At 42.0% G+C, this 16,173-nt stretch overlaps 2 protein-coding genes across 2 annotated transcripts in view; one reads left to right on the top strand and one right to left on the bottom strand.

Annotated features, from left to right (window-relative positions):
- LOC105393445 overlaps positions 1–16,173 on the top strand; it is a 46,364-nt gene that overhangs the window by 9,033 nt on the left and 21,158 nt on the right. The window contains exons 10-22 of the mRNA XM_048632175.1: positions 1,010–1,106; positions 1,768–1,889; positions 3,688–3,845; positions 4,266–4,455; positions 4,806–5,009; positions 5,412–5,556; positions 12,017–12,098; positions 12,500–12,620; positions 12,928–13,050; positions 13,970–14,098; positions 14,679–14,847; positions 14,945–15,202; positions 15,609–15,762. Coding sequence (XP_048488132.1) covers positions 1,010–1,106; positions 1,768–1,889; positions 3,688–3,845; positions 4,266–4,455; positions 4,806–5,009; positions 5,412–5,556; positions 12,017–12,098; positions 12,500–12,620; positions 12,928–13,050; positions 13,970–14,098; positions 14,679–14,847; positions 14,945–15,202; positions 15,609–15,762 — 1,952 coding nt within the window. The remainder of the gene's footprint in view (positions 1–1,009; positions 1,107–1,767; positions 1,890–3,687; positions 3,846–4,265; positions 4,456–4,805; positions 5,010–5,411; positions 5,557–12,016; positions 12,099–12,499; positions 12,621–12,927; positions 13,051–13,969; positions 14,099–14,678; positions 14,848–14,944; positions 15,203–15,608; positions 15,763–16,173) is intronic.
- Positions 8,658–11,635, bottom strand: LOC125491135. The gene is made up of 2 exons (XM_048632351.1): positions 10,632–11,635; positions 8,658–9,462 (listed from the first exon to the last, which is right to left on the bottom strand). Exon 1 carries the CDS (start codon positions 11,431–11,433, stop codon positions 10,639–10,641), a length of 795 nt encoding a protein of 264 aa, XP_048488308.1. The 5' UTR covers positions 11,434–11,635; the 3' UTR covers positions 8,658–9,462; positions 10,632–10,638.

Genomic DNA, 16,173 nt, shown 5'->3' with positions numbered 1-16,173 from the left:
GAGAAAATCGAACGTCGCCCTTTGCATCTACATCCAATTACAATCTCTGCCGCCGGCCATCAAGGTTACTGTGTGAGCGTGAGTTCAATATTACTGTGCGCGCGAATGCCCGTGTGTGTTTGCGACCGTGCTTTAGTAAATCAATATCTGGTGACCCCGACGTGACTAGTACCCAGTACATCGAGGTGCCAGACCTAACGTCAGTAGTCCCGCTAACCGAGGGCGCGTTCAGCCACGCGTGGGCCGGCGCGCGCGTTTCGCACGCCGTCAATAAAGGAAAAGTGTGCTTTGAGGTTAGTTACTATTAATTAAATACATGTATTCGTCATTTTCAGACCGTAATAAAACCATGCCTCACCAAAAAAAGCTTGAAATTCTGCATTCTCTCTTCATCTGTCAAATCCATACACGTTACGTCAGTTTTGACAGTTATTAGTGGTGGATGCAAAGGTAAATGTTCGATTTTCTCTATGCTCGCTGACCATGCTTTAGTAAAGCAATATGGGCTAGTACGTGGCGCATTTAAAACGTGACATAAGTTTTGCATCGCGCTCACTCACATCGCGAAGCCTCAAGAGCGAGCGCGACGGAGAACTTTTATCACGTCTTAAAAGCGCCCCGTGCTACAGGGCCTGGATTATAATAGTATAACATTAGTGGTCCCACTGGAGAGGTGCTTTGAGGTCAGTTATCTCATATTGTATCTGTGGGGTATCCAACTAATAAGGCCACTGCCAGTTTCTATAACTCTATCTTCCGATGACTGGTAGTTACTTTCATAATAATATGATTTGGACAGTTTGTAACTTTTAATGTATCGAAATATTATGAAAGTATGTAACTACCTATGTTATTGAAACTGGCAGTAAGTCGTGGCCTTGCGATAAACTTTATATTGACAACATCGTAATCTAGAGTGACCCTCCTAGCCTTACCTTCCTCCGCCTACTTGTTTTGTATCTGTATGTGGGTGTTTGTATTTTTATTTTTTTGTGTGGTCTTGTTTTAGGTGCGCGTGGGTTCTGTGGTCAGTGCGTCCGAAGACGGCACGATCACCAGCGGGATCCGGGTCGGATGGTCCACCGATGACTCGTCCTTGCATTTAGGTGAGAATACACACACTTAATTCCCATTCCACGGGAAAAGACATCAGGCCCTGTAGCACAGGGCGCTAATAAGACGTGACAAAAGTTCTCCGTCGCGCTCACTCTTGAGGCTGCGCGATGTGAGTGACGGCGATGCAAAACTTTTATCACGTCTTAAATGCGCCCCATACTAGCCCTTCTGACAGCACCCTTATTACATTCGAATAAGGGTAGTTTTTGTTTGTATCAGATGTCTTTCCCCGTGAAAGGGGATATAATTACTTAGCTGTGACATACTGCAGCATATTAGGCCCACCGGACCCTGAGAGATGGTTTTTCCGCAAAAACAGACTACCAGACTGCAATATTACCACATATTTACTTCCTATGTATTTAAGTTACTTGAACACATGGGTAAAAAATATATAGTAGGTACCTATCACACATAATATTCTACAATGACTTGTGAGACTTTTACTTCACAAATCAAATGTAGGATGCGGTCACAATTTTAAAATCGCTCCGCACTGTTGTTACAAGTCCTAATAGAAAGAAAGAAAACGTAATATTTGAGCATGAACCGCGAAAATGATGTCAAACCCCCTGATTTAATTCACACGATGCTAAAACACCATATAATCCCTACAACGATGATTGATTTAATAAACAAATCTATCCCCAGGCGAAAGCGAGCTGAGCTGGGCGCTAGACTCATCCGGTCGCGCGGTCAACAACGGGGAGTTCAAGGACTACCTCGGCGAGGGGAAGGCTCTCGAGGAGAAGGACGTCGTTGGCGCTTATGTTGTGAGTATTATTGATTAAAATGTGACCATTGTGGTGTTGCAGAAATGGACTGTAAGATAAATTCGATCTTAAATGTATTGCTGCCTTGCTTTAACAGTATATGGAATGAAAGAAACAGATAAATCTTTAATGCCGAAATAAGCCTAAAGTCCCTCTCTGCAACTCGGCCTGGCCATGGCCTAATTAATTGTTGTCAAGTATTTTGATTCAAACATTATGAAAAACTGGGAACACCCAAATATTCCGAAAAACTTTTTTCCGAATTTGATAACCCCGAATATGTAATTTACGAAATATTGCAATACCGATTTTTTTAAATACCGAATTATAATAATCACGAACATTATAATTTCGAATATTATAATCACGAATATTGTTATTACGATTGTTAAATATACGAATGTTAAAAAATACGATTACTTTAATATACGAAAAATAAAATACCGATTTATTATAATCACGAAAAAGTCAAATCCCGATCGGAAATATGATAATTCGTCATTTTGACAAAAAACATAAACGTATTTAAAACTTTAGAACCAAAACCAAAAGATAGGTGCGACGACGAGCAAAGCGTGGAGGAGCGTGTTAGGTGCACATAGATATCGAAAAACAAAGCGGAGCGCAGCGAAGCGGAGCGGAGCGTTTCACATAATATAGCTTAAAAAATATTGTTTTTATACGCATTATGCTGCATTATTCATATAACCATTTCTTGTTAACTAAGAAACATTCGGGAATTTGTATTTTCGGAATATTAAAACTTCGGGATTCGTAATTTTAACAATTCGATATAATAAAAAATCGTACTTTTGAAACATCGACATAATAATATTCGGAAAATTGACTTTCGTCATTTTAATAAATGTGTTGTTTGAAATTTCGTTTATAAACTATTCGTGATTTTCGTTATTCGGAAACTTAAAATTCGGGATTGTGAATTATTCGGAGCTATGAAATTCGAAAATTTAAAAATCGTTATTTTCATATTCGTAAAAAAGTAATTCGGAATTATGTAGTGTACCCTGAAAAACTATATCAAAATTCACGATACGGAAGGCCGAGGACCGACAAAGACAAAGACATTTATTTGCGTCAAATTATGTATTACCTAATGTAACATCATAATGTTACATTAAATTTTATAATCAGTTAAGCACATTTCACCTTACAGGCATGCAAATATTTAGGCCAATAAAAATTTATCAATGAAATTTAGAAAAATACAATAAGTTGAAACTAATAAAAATCTAGACCCATAATTTAATTACAATAAATTAAATTATATACATATAAATAATTATTACACTGAATTAAGACGACCGAATGGCGTAGTGGTTACTGACCCTGACTACTGAGCCGATGGTCCCGGGTTCGATTCCCGGCTGGGGCAGATATTTGTTTAAACACAGATATTTGTTCTCGGGTCTTGGATGTGCCCGTAAAATGGCAATAGGCCCGCCCCCTATTACATTGGGACTAACATAACACTCTGGCGAAAAGTGGGTGCAGCAATGCACCTCTGCCTACCCCGCAAGGGAGTACATTAGTACAAGGCGTGAGTGCGTGTTTTTTTTAAATTATAACATACATTTTTGTTTATAAAATAAAATAATCCAAATTACAAATTCAAGTTACAAGTCCGAGTGTCGAGTCCGAGGCTCTCCTTGGGAGAGACCTAGGTCCAGCAGTGGATGATTATTGGCTGATGATGATGATGCGACAAATTCATATAACAGCTGCTCAGGTGATCCTACAGACTGCAGACCCTAGCCCTAAAACGATTCCTCTATTCCAGGACCTAGACTCCAGTCCGTGCACTGTAACCTTCACGGTCAACGGGGCGGACGCGGGCGTCGCGTACCAGTTCGACAAGACGGCGCTGGGGGACAAGCCGCTGTTCCCGCATGTGTTGACCAAGAACCTGTGCTATAAGGTCAACTTTGGGCAGGAGAAGTGAGCATATATTGTTTTACGCACACCTATTTATAACGATTATAGAATGAAATTGAAAGTACATCGCGAGCATGGTAATTAATAATTATAATCAGCTCGTAATCATCCACTGCTGGACCCCACACTCAGTTGTAGACCTTTCTTAATTAAGTCTGTACCGTTTAATTGGACGGTTTATCAGAGTGTCTGCAGGTATGTCATTCTCAAGGCATTGCCATGCCGTAAAACTACCTCTATTAGCCAGGCACATTTATCTATGTACACTTTTCATGACATAATTATGTGCTTCTCCTCATGTTACAGTCCATATTTAAAGGAGAGGACATAGTTATATTACCATTAAGTAATTCCTAACCTCATCATTTCGGTAATTCCTCATTCTTTCTTTAATCCTAATGTTTCAACCCTTACCCCAAACAGGTACAACTTCCTGACCAAGACCAAGATAGTCCGCCACCGCGTCGAAGTGCCCATCGAGCAAGTTCTAGAAGAGAAGAGACAACGCGAAGCCGAGATACAGAAGGCAAAAGACGAGGCAGCCAGGAAGGAGACGGAGAGACGAGAGAGAGATAAGAGGGAGAGAGAGGAGCGAGCTGAGAGGAAGCGACAGGTGAGTGTAGTTAGTGAAGGGTTTTAGAGAAGAGACACAGTAGTGTAGGGTTAAGAGGACAAAAGAAGGAGACCGAGCTGAGAGAACGGAGAGGAAGAGAAGCCACTTGTATTGAAGGGTTATAGAGAAGAAACAGGAAGGAGAGAAAGAAACATGTGGGAGAGGGAGAAGAGAGGGCCGAGAGAAAGAGGTGAGTAGATACAGAAAGGTAGTAACTTGTAAGGGTTATAGAAAAGAAGAGACAGGAAGAATTTTTTTTAGCACTTCATTTTTGTTTCATACCTTCAAAATCTCTTCCAAAACTCACATCCATCAGTATTATTACTAATTCACAAAACATTCCACCACAGGAGCGTGAGAAGCAAGACCGCGAGCGCAAAGAACGCAAAGCGCAAGAGGACAAGGAGGCCGGCGTAGTTCCCGAGGAACAGAAGGAGACAGAAGATGGAGAGGGAATCAAGAAGGAGACAGAAGATGGAGAGGGGGTCAAGAAGGAGGGAGACGATGCGGAGAAGGAGGGAGACGTGGAGATGCCGGCTGCTGATGATGCTAAGGTATGCTGGAGTTTCAGTGATTTTTTTTGTTAGTTGGTTTTGATATGAACCTGCGGAAGCTGAAACGTTAGTTTCCGAGGGCTGTTGAGCTAACGATGACTCTATCTCGTTTTATTGTATTAAACATACCATTTTCAGGCCTTAAGGACAGCTCCCTTTTTTGTCAAGCTAGAACCACCACCCTGTAATTTGTTGCGTGATTTTCCGCATATCTGTGCACGCACTGTAGCATCAGGGGCGGTAGTCAAGTACAAACAATGAATAGCACAATCATTGGTTCAGCAATATTTCATGTGTTTTACAGACAGAAACTATTGGACTAATTCTACCAACAACCCTTTATTCTTTTGAACTCTATTCCTTTGAGTGGTTTAACCTTACCACAAACCTTAATCTCTACAGGAGAATGGAGCAGAGAAGCCCGCAGAAGCAACTCCTCAAGAGGAGACCCCGGCCGAAGTGAAGACCGAAGAGAGTCAAGATGCAGAGATGAAGGAAGAGGTGAAAGATGAGAAAGAGTCAGAGGAGAAACCAGAGAGCGAGGCAGGTTAGTACACCCTGGCAATAAGGAGTAACATTATTATTAAATTCTTTATTGCACATAAATTTATTTGTACATAGGCGAACTTAATGCTAAAAGCATTCTCTTCCAGTTAACCTTGGGCGTTGTGGAGAAAATGATAGGTAGTGCGAAAGACAATGAGAAAAGTTTAATTCTGTTTAATATCTATTGTTTAACACTAGAATATATACTTACTTATACATAATATCATAAAATAAACGTAAAAAATATACTTATAAATACATAATATATACATAAATAAATAAAATATATAGTTACTATAACAAAAAATAATAATATCATCGTCACACTTACAAACTACAACAAAACAGATAAACTATATATTAGATCTGCTGCTGATTGTTCTGTTTCTGGAGGTAGTGCAGACGAACCTTAGACTTAAAGGTTTCTATGGACTGCGATTGCCTTATATGCAATGGTAACTCGTTCCACAGGCGAACCGCTGACACGGTGAAAGAATCCGAATACCCTGCCGCATTATGCTCTGGGGTACGAAAGAGCAAATTTCGACTTGACCGTTGAGGACGATCAGTAAAGTCAAAGAATGAGAAGCGATCGGTTAAGTAAGAGGGGGCACAAGGATTATAGACTATACCATATACTAGGGAAACAATATGAGCATTCCTTCGATGACGGATGTTGAGCCACTTGAGTTTATTACGAAAATCGGTGACATGGTCATACTTACGCAGGCCAAAAATATAGCGAATGCATAAGTTGAGCAGACGGTCGAGTTTATCAAGTAGCTCTTCGGTGATATCAGGGTAGCACACATCTGCGTAGTCAATGATAGGGAGCAACAAGGAGTTGACTAGCGTAACTTTGGTCGAGTATGGCAGGAAATTCTGCAACCGTTTTAGTCCATGCATCGAGGCATAGATCTTGCGACTAATTTCTGAGACATGCAATTCCCATGACAGGTTATTCTGGATATGAAGACCAAGGTTTTTAACACTGTCACAGTAAGGCAAAGTAACCCCATCGAAGATTACTGGTGGTAGTGGGCCGTTTCGCAGTCTAGCCAAGTGATACCTGCTGCCAACAAACATAACCTGGGTTTTAGAGGGATTAACTAGGAGACCGTAGTTTGCTGTCCAATTTTTGACTGCATCGAGATCAGCAGTCATCCTGTCAATAGCCTCCAAAACATCACCGGGACCACAGGAAACATACAGTTGCAGATCGTCAGCGTACAAGTGGTAAGAGGTGAACTTGAGAACGGATACAAGCGTATTGATAAATACTGAAAAAAGGATTGGGGAAAGGACACCGCCTTGGGGCACGCCGGCTGTGACATCACACCAGTCAGATTCAATGTCATCGGACCGGATGCGCTGTCGGCGACCACTCAAGTAGGAAGAAAACCACTCGGCTACTGAGCCAGACATATTAAGAGAACGGAGTATGGACAAGAGGATATCATGATCGACACAGTTGAAGGCGTTGCTAAAGTCAAGAAGTGTAAGGAGGGTTAGTCGGCTATCGTCCACGGCCTTACGAAGGTCATCAGTAATTTTAATTAGAGCAGAGCAAGTACTATGGGATGGACGAAATCCCGATTGAAGGGGGTTTAGGAGATTGTTAGAGGAGAGAAAATTCGAGAACTGCCGCAACACGACGCGTTCAAGTACCTTTGAAAGGAACGGGAGAATTGATATGGGCCGGTAGTGTTTAAATTCAACAGGACTCGAAATTTTTGGGACGGGAACCATGAAGGCCAATTTCCAGAGGGTGGGAAACGTGCCTGAAGATAAAGAGAAGTTGATGATAGAGGTAATAGAAGAAAGGATAGAAGGGAGAATCGGAAGCAGCATGTCACGGCCGATGCCGTCACTGCCAACCGCCTTGCTGGGGATAGAGAGAATAATCTTATTAATATCTGTCTCAGTAACCGGTGTAAAATGGAGGGGAGAAGATACTGCGATAGGCAAAGCTTGAATATTGCTGATGGTGAGGGCTTTAGTGACAGGATCAAGGATATGGGGAGGGGATGAGAAATGTCGGTTGAGGCCGTCCTTATCAACAGACAGTGGCTGGTCCTTCCTACACCTTCCTAAACCCAGGGAATGGAGAAACTGCCATAAGTTCTTGGATGAACAGTTTTCGACTGACGAGTGGATATGCCGACGCTTTGCATTTCGGATCATCTGATTGCAGCGGTTTCGCACGAATTTAAAATTATTCCAGTTGGCCTCCGATGGAACCTTCTTATGCTTGCGGCGCAGTGCGTCACGGTATGCCATCTGCTTGCGTATCGCAGGTGTCAGCCAAGGGGCTGGGGGCCGCTTCATTCGGACTGGATGTAGAGGCGCATGACGATCCAGAAGGTCGGTGACGAGGCTATTAAAGCACTTAACCTTATCGTCGATATTGTCAATGCGCTCTATTTGTGTCCAATCGGTGCTAGCAGCATCATCAGCCAGTCTTTCATGGTCCATACTCGCAAAGTTACGCTGAAATATAATTTTAGGTTTCAGTTTGGGAATTCTTAATTTGTACGAGGCAAATATAAGATCGTGATGGGAGAATCCAGAGGCAGTAAACTGCCCATGGGTTGCAATCCGTTCACTGCTAGAAGTAAGAATATGGTCTATAAGGGAATGAGAGTCATTTACGTGGTGAGTGGGATCTAGTTTTGGGATATGAAGATTTAAAGAAGAAGTTAATGTGAGAAACTTACGGGAGCGGGCACTATCTTGCAGAAGGCAAGTGTTAAAATCACCCATCAGGACAGCATGTTCATATTCTGGCAGATGTGTGGCAAGCAGTTGTTCAAGCGCGTCCAAGTAGTCGGAATTGGGAGGGGCATAAACGACACCTAACATAAATTTATTAGTGTTGAAATTAAGTTCGAGGAGAATGAATTCCATGCCTTTTTTATAGTGAGGTGAGGAAGTTGCTAGTATTTTGTACTTAATGTCAGCACGAAGGTAAATAGCAACACCTCCACAACCCTTATCAATTCGGTCATTTCTTATTAAGATATAACCCGGCAAGGAAAAAGATGTTGTAGGGAGCGACGGTTTAAGAAATGACTCCGACACTAGACACGCATGAATACAATTACTGGTGAAAGTTGAGAGAAGTTCGGAATAATGGGAAGGAATGCTTTGAGCGTTAATGTGGCATAGATTCAGATTCTTAGGGAATGGAGAAAAAGTGTTGTGAAGCAGATCACTGAGATGAACGCAGTCACTAGATGCATCTGAAAGGTTATCAATCGAGTCCAAAGAGTAAAACAAATCAGAGTCAATCGATAAATCCATACGCTACAGGTAGAAGTATTGTGTGACGATGACGAATATAAATAAATAAATAATATTATATATACTAGAAAAGATAATTATACTATATATTATATAATTGCTATATACTATGGCTATTAAACTATTTACTGAAACCTAAACACACTTTGTCCACATCCACCGCCGGCACACTGTGATGAGAAGAGATCCTGCAACACAAACATAATTCCTCGGAACATTAACTAACTTATTTATAGAACACAGAATAAAAAGGTAAGACAAAATATTTTTTAAGTTGTGGCAACATTATGCGATTATCACGTGACTTAAGTCTGTCAATGTCACTGTCACAAACTGTCTATGTCAAAAATCACACCACATGTCCACATAAAAATACAAAAGATAAAGAAAAGTCGTAGCAAAACAAAATAGACTACTGAGGGTAGGTAATTTCGAAAGTGAAATATTATTAATAAAACTCAAGATATAACAAGTACTATACAACTACCTATGAGGTGGACAGTTTGGACTTTTGGACTCATGTTATGCAGCTTATGACTACAACTTTGTGTACGAGAATGAAATTAGGTTGGTAAGCAATTTATCGGTTAAACAATAAAGAGTTCTCACACTTGGGAACACCCAAATATTCCGAAAAACTTTTTTCCGAATTTGATAACACCGAATATGTAATTTACGAAATATTGCAATACCGATTTTTTTAAATACCGAATTATAAAAATCACGAAAATTATAATTTCGAATATTATAATCACGAATATTTGTTATTGCGATTGTTAAATATACGAACGTTAAAAAATACGATTACTTTAATATACGAAAAATAAAATACCGATTTATTATTATCACGAAAAAGTGAAATCCCAATCGGAAATATGATAATTCGTGATTTTGACAAAAAAACATAAAAACATCTTTAAAACTTTAGAACCAAAACCAAAAGATAGGTGCGACGACGAGCAAAGCGAGGAGGAGCGTGTTAGGTGCACATAGATATCGAAAAACAAAGCGGAGCGCAGCGAAGCGGAGCGGAGCGTTTCAAATATAGAGCAAAACAATTGCCAGGATTTTTATTGTGTTCAACCTTAAAAACCTTAGGACCTAAACCTAAAGATAGGTGCGACGACGAGCAAAGCGAGGAGGAGCGTGTTAGGTGCACATAGATATCGAAAAACAAAGCGGAGCGCAGCGAAGCGGAGCGGAGCGTTTCAAATAATAGAGCAAAACAATTGCCAGGATTTTTATTGTGTTTAACCTTAAAAACCTTAGGACCTAAACCTAAAGATAGGTGCGACGACGAGCAAAGCGAGGAGGAGCGTGTTAGGTGCACATAGATATCGAAAAACAAAGCGGAGCGCAGCGAAGCGGAGCGGAGCGTTTCATATAATATAGCTTAAAAAATATTGTTTGTATACGGATTATGCTGTTAATAAACCTACTATTCCTAATATATATCTATTTCTTGTTCACTAAAAACATTCGGGAATTTGTATTTTCGGAATATTTAAAATTCGGAATTCGTAATTTTAACAATTCGATATAATAAATAATCGTACTCTTGAAACATCGAAATTATAATATTCGGAAAATAAACTTTCGTCATTTTAATTAATCTGTTGTTTGAAATTTCGTTTATTATACTATTCGTGATTTTCACTATTCGGAAACTTAAAATTCGGGATTGTGAATTATTCGGAACTATGAAATTCGTAATTATGAAAATCGTTATTTTCATATTCGTAAAAAAGTAATTCGAAATTCTGTAGTGTACCCCTCACACTTATTTGTTGGCAGTACCGACTAATTTGGCCTTTTTTGCAGCCCGGTCCAGTGCTGGTCGAGATGCTCCGTCTGCCTGGGTCTGTGTGGGCGCCGGGGTCTGGGCGGGCACCGGTATCGCGTCGAGGTCCTGTCTGGAATTGAGACGGATCTTGTGGCCACCGTCCGGAGACTTGAGGAAGACATTGCCGTCCTGAGTCCAGCAATACCTCATTCCGAACCGGCGACGGGCTTCTAGGAAGATGTCACGTCTTCTGGCCGTCAGGAACTCGCAGACAGAGACCGGTGTGCCTTTGAGCACCTTTTTATTGTCCCACACAAGTGCCCGAGTAGCCCTATCACTAAACCTGACCAGAATGGGACGTGGTCGGTCTGTGGCTGTAGGAGAGCCACTCTGAAGTCGGAAGCACTGTTTAATCTGGGACTGCTTGAAGTCACTGAGACCCAGTTTCTCGACACACATAGCCGTCACCACAGTGGAGATCCCTTCATCAGGGGATTCACTAACACCACGGAAGAGCAGGAACTTGCGTCGCCCCTGGTTGTCGAGATCATCGGAGACCTGGGCAACTGCCGAAATCTGCATCCGCAGGACATTGAGTGCTTGGAGCATGCACTCCCTGAAGCTCCGGAAGTCTGCAGCCAGCTGATCCAAGCTGGGAGTGGTGGTGCTGGTGGCAGCCAGGCGAGCATCAAAGGCGGCCAGCCCCTGGCTCATCTTGGCCTCCAACTTGTTGATGGCAGCCACGGGGTCGGGTGATGCCTGTGTGGGCTTGCTGTTTGTCCTCTTCTTCATGTTGTGATCGTTTTTGAAGTGTCAGCAGTGGATTGTGTTAACTGATTATTTATAGTGCATAGGCCAGTATCTTTTATGTACTTTGGTAGATAATGAAGTAAGTATACTTTTAGTAACAAAAGTGTTGGAATAAATGTAAATAAACAAGATATTTTTAATTAATTAAATAAGAAAACAAATACACAAGTGTATCCGTTGACTACCCTCAAAAAAAAAAACAATTAACAGGGGAACCTGTTTACTTAATACATGGCAGCACAAGTAGCTTTTTCAACGGGCACCTTAACGTTGTGCCATTTTATAGCTCCCTTGATTAAAGAAACATAAAAATGCCGGTTGTTACATAAGTAGAATTATACCTACGATTACTTTGAGATACCATGAGTCACACCTCAATTTCCTCTGTACGCCTCCGCAATCTGTAAAGAAACAATTTAGTTATAAATACATACATACAATCCCCGAAGGCGTAGTCAGTGGGGACTCGCAATCAACCCGCTTTTGTTATAGTGTCCTATACCTATGAAGTCAAATCTATCGCACTTGAACACATAATAACCTCATTATGTCATTGTATCAACAGAAGGCCCCGTCCCTGAAGTGACCGAAGAGGAGATGTCTACCGCTGGCTTTGTACTGGACAAGAGGATCAAGTTTGTCATCAGGTTAGTACATACATAAGTAAATAGAATTTGTCAAAAAGTTAAAAGTCCTCTCAGCAGAAGCATTGTTATTTGTTACTATGAGAGACGGTTCAGGTTTCTCTGCACATGACCGTACAGCAGGTTGAGTGGCATTCCACGCTGCCTTTTTGAAGTTAATCGTTTACTGGGTGTAGCAAAAGTGGTATATAAGCCGGAAGCGGGTCATTCTGAACCGTAGTAAATCCCGTGACCAACAAAGTTTCTATCTATATATTTTTTTGGCGAATTTACAAAATTTGTAAAACATAAGTAGTTCAGAATACCCTCTGTCTTCTTTGTACACCACTTTTGCAACATCCGGTATAGCAAAAGTATATTTTTTAACGTCTGTAAACTTACATAAATGCCCTCTTTGTCCACAGATTTAACGTGACAGAAGAGATGGACGGGTCAGAGCCTCCACTGCTGGAAGGCTACGTCTTCATAGCGAGTGCCGAGCTAGTACCTGGGCCTAGGAGGCCGCTCACTAACGCAGACTGTGAGGTAAATGTTGTGTGCTATTCTAGATAACGTAGGGTTCGAAACAGAAGAAACCCCAATACACATCGTGATATTAATAGTTGTCTATCTACACGTGTTCGTTATCAACGTTATGTACGTAACGTCATGGCGATTCACCATAAATACGGCGCTATGATTTGAGGAACGCGTATGAATTAAAATGGCTATCGATGCCGATAACCAACTTCTGTTGCGACCACTGATCAACATAGCCTTCTAGTATACTCAACCTAGGCAGTATATACCCACCCCCATTCGGCCTTTACTTACTAAACCTCCCCTTTCACAGGTGATCCTAATGGTGGGCATGCCGGGCGCCGGCAAGACGCACTGGGCGCGGCGCCACGCGGCCGCTCACCCCGAGCGCCGCTACAACATACTGTCTACCGGAGCGCTGTTCGACAAGATGAAGGTACGTGGGGGGTGGTGTGGAGGGGAGGGGGGTGGTGACGCCGCGGATTGGGTTGGGTCGATGGTGGAACTTGTTGGTGGTAGGGTGTTGTTTTATTGCAGTTGAGAATGTTTAGAGCTACAACGTTTTTAGATCTAATTCGTGTCCATAACAAAATCCCTATTACTTTTGCTACGGCCAACTTGTGCCGCCAGTTGCAAATGAATCATAACTTCTGTTTAAAAGCGTCTTCCGAAAAGTAAAAACGATTAGATTGTACTGTACCTTTTGGAGAAAAGCTTTTGAAAATAAGTTACGCTTTTTATTTAGATTGGCGTCTCAGATTAGCGCAGGCAATAGTAATTAGGCATAGTCCGATTACTCTTAAAGTTATACATGAAAAATAATATATTTAAAAGGTCACGATAATGAGTTCCATCATTGATCCAAGTTTGGTTTGCGGCGTTGTTATCACCCTGTCAATGGCTAGTTCTCTATTCGGAAACCTTACTCTATGCCACATAAATTAATGTCTAACGAATAGAGAATTAGTGCCTCCAAAGAGATTTAAAAAGATTGTATGCCAATGAATAAACTAATAAACAGTTCTTTTCAGCTAAAATTAAGGTTTGACTGTGTATGAGAAGTGGCACGGCAGTGCAATGTTACTAATGAAACGTCTGTATTTTCAACAGGGCAACAGAACAACCAATTTGTACACACAAACCTAATTCGATACATTTACTTAGACAACATTTAGCCGACAGAGCGCCACTGGCACTGTTATAATGATACCAGCGGACTGACAAGCAAGGAAGGATATTACCGCATCGGCGCTCGGATCCCTGGTATCATAAACCTATATTTCTCTAAAGCTAGACCTAAGTATCTCGCACCAACCTCTACCCCCTTTTATTATGTCATATTACGCATTCACTAGGTGGACTGTAAACCATTCCGTGCGACCTACGAGGGACGATGGGACGCTTTGGTGTCCAAATGCGCGAAATGCGTGCTAAAACTATTGGAATTCGCGCAGACGAGACGACGAAACTATATTCTGGATCAGGTGAGACTTAGACCGTAATATATTAAGCTTATAATACTATATTGCAACTTGAAAACTGTTTATTATGATTTGATTTTGAGATGTGTTGCGCAGTTGACCTTTAATCAGGAGCAATCGAGATTGAGAAGACGTTTTGGCGAAGTGAATGGCTAATGACCTTAAAGAACGTTGTACAAACGACAAGAGGATTTTAAAATGCCGTTGTAATGATAATTAAATACGCAGAACTAATGTTTTTGTTTAGATCTTCAATCGCCGCGCGTAAAAGGTACGTTTTAAATCTAGCCGTAAGATTCCAACAGTTACATGACCGTAGAAACGATACACTGCTTCCCCAATAGCTTGTAAGGTTCATTCCCAACAGATGACGTCCAAAGGTGAGTTAAACCCAAGAAGCAGTGTATGTGACTTTGCCAAACGCTACGCATCTCTATTGGGCTTGTTTGAGAGCACTGCCAACAGACAGGGGATGAATATACTCAATTAAAATGGTTTTTTTACAACTTTTGCTTCACATCATTCTCCGTGCGCCGGTCGTCATCGTCATATCGGTTTCGATACCTGGTATTTGCGTACGTAGACGAACGTATACCCGTCGGCGCAAAGGCGGAAATTGCGGGATTTCGACGGATACCGGCGAGTGGCCGTGGTGATAGTCCCCGATGAAGCCACCTACGAGGAGCGACAGAAGCAACGCGAAGAGGCAGAAGGCAAGGAGGTGCCCGACGGAGCGATCATGGACATGAAAGGTTAGACAACCGAGACAACCTCCTTCGCAACACACAAAAAAAGAAACAAAAAACGAAAAAAAACTGGCCACTAATGTTAAATTCTATGTTCCAACAGCAAACTTCTCGCTGCCGGAGAAATGCTCGTGGCTAGACGAGGTGATCTATGCGGAACTGGACGAAGAAGAAGCTAAGAAGGTTCTCGAAGGGTTCCACAAGGAGGCGAAGGCTGCGGGGGTCAATCGCGAGAGGGAGAAGAGAGACCGTTCGCAGTCGCGCGACGGGCAGCAGAATAAGAGACACAGGTCGAACGACAAGAGGCATAATAGAGATGACAGAAGGGGAGGCCGAGACGGCGGGAGGAGCGATCGCAGTGGTATGTAGGCTGTAGAATACTATGCTGTTTAATGAAGAATATTATTTATTATAATTTTGGAACTGTGCTAGAATAAAATTGGTGGAGGCTGCATTTATCCGGCTCGAAGGACCAATGTTTAGTACTGATGACAAAAGTAGCTTGTGAATGTTAAACCTAGCCATTGATGAATCTTCATGACCAGCTATTAAACATCCACTGCTCAGCCAGAGAGCGCCTGATCCAGCGGGCAGCATTGATGAATATTTAGTGTACAAGAATTAGGCTGAAATAACTATACACAACAACTCTCGACTTCTATATTTAATATAATAACAAGTTGCTTAGCAAATTCACTGTTTAATCATTCTTGTCTTCTTATGGGGATAACTGCAAAAATCTCTCTTTAACTAATCACTCTCTACAGAGGACCGCTGGGGCGGCGGCGGCGGCGGCGGCGGCGGCGGGCGCTGGGGCGGGCGCGACGCGCGCGGCGGCGGGGGCGGGCGGGACTCGCGCTGGGGCGCGCCCCGCGACCGCGGCCCTCCGCCCCCGAACAGGGGCGGTGATCGGTGGAACAAGTATGTATTGCTGTAAAATATTTTTACAATGGTCAGGTAAAAGTTATATGCGGAATGGTTCGATCATATATTCGAAGGGGGAATGATTCTCATTTTGTATTAGACAGGGACAGAAGCCCTATTCTTTACATCTATTTTTTCCCCAGACAGATGTTCAAGGCGAAGCGGGTCACGCGATAGGTATCGGGCCGTATCGCCGATTTGCAATGAGTACAATGCACTTAGGGTACACCTCTAGAAAACTAGGAGTGCAGGTTTCCTCACGGTGTTTTTGTTCACCGTGGTATACTTAAATTCCTTATTTCTAAAGAATTTATTGGTATATGGCAGGATTCAAACCCACGATCTCACGAACGAAAGTCGAGATCTTATTAGTGGTGGGAAAAACAGCTACATTTTGATAACACGCTA

Source organism: Plutella xylostella, chromosome 31, assembly GCF_932276165.1.
Source record: "Plutella xylostella chromosome 31, ilPluXylo3.1, whole genome shotgun sequence".
NCBI lineage: Eukaryota > Metazoa > Arthropoda > Insecta > Lepidoptera > Plutellidae > Plutella > Plutella xylostella.
The sequence above is the reverse complement of the archived record's forward strand: the minus strand, read 5'-3'. Positions and strand labels throughout refer to the sequence as shown.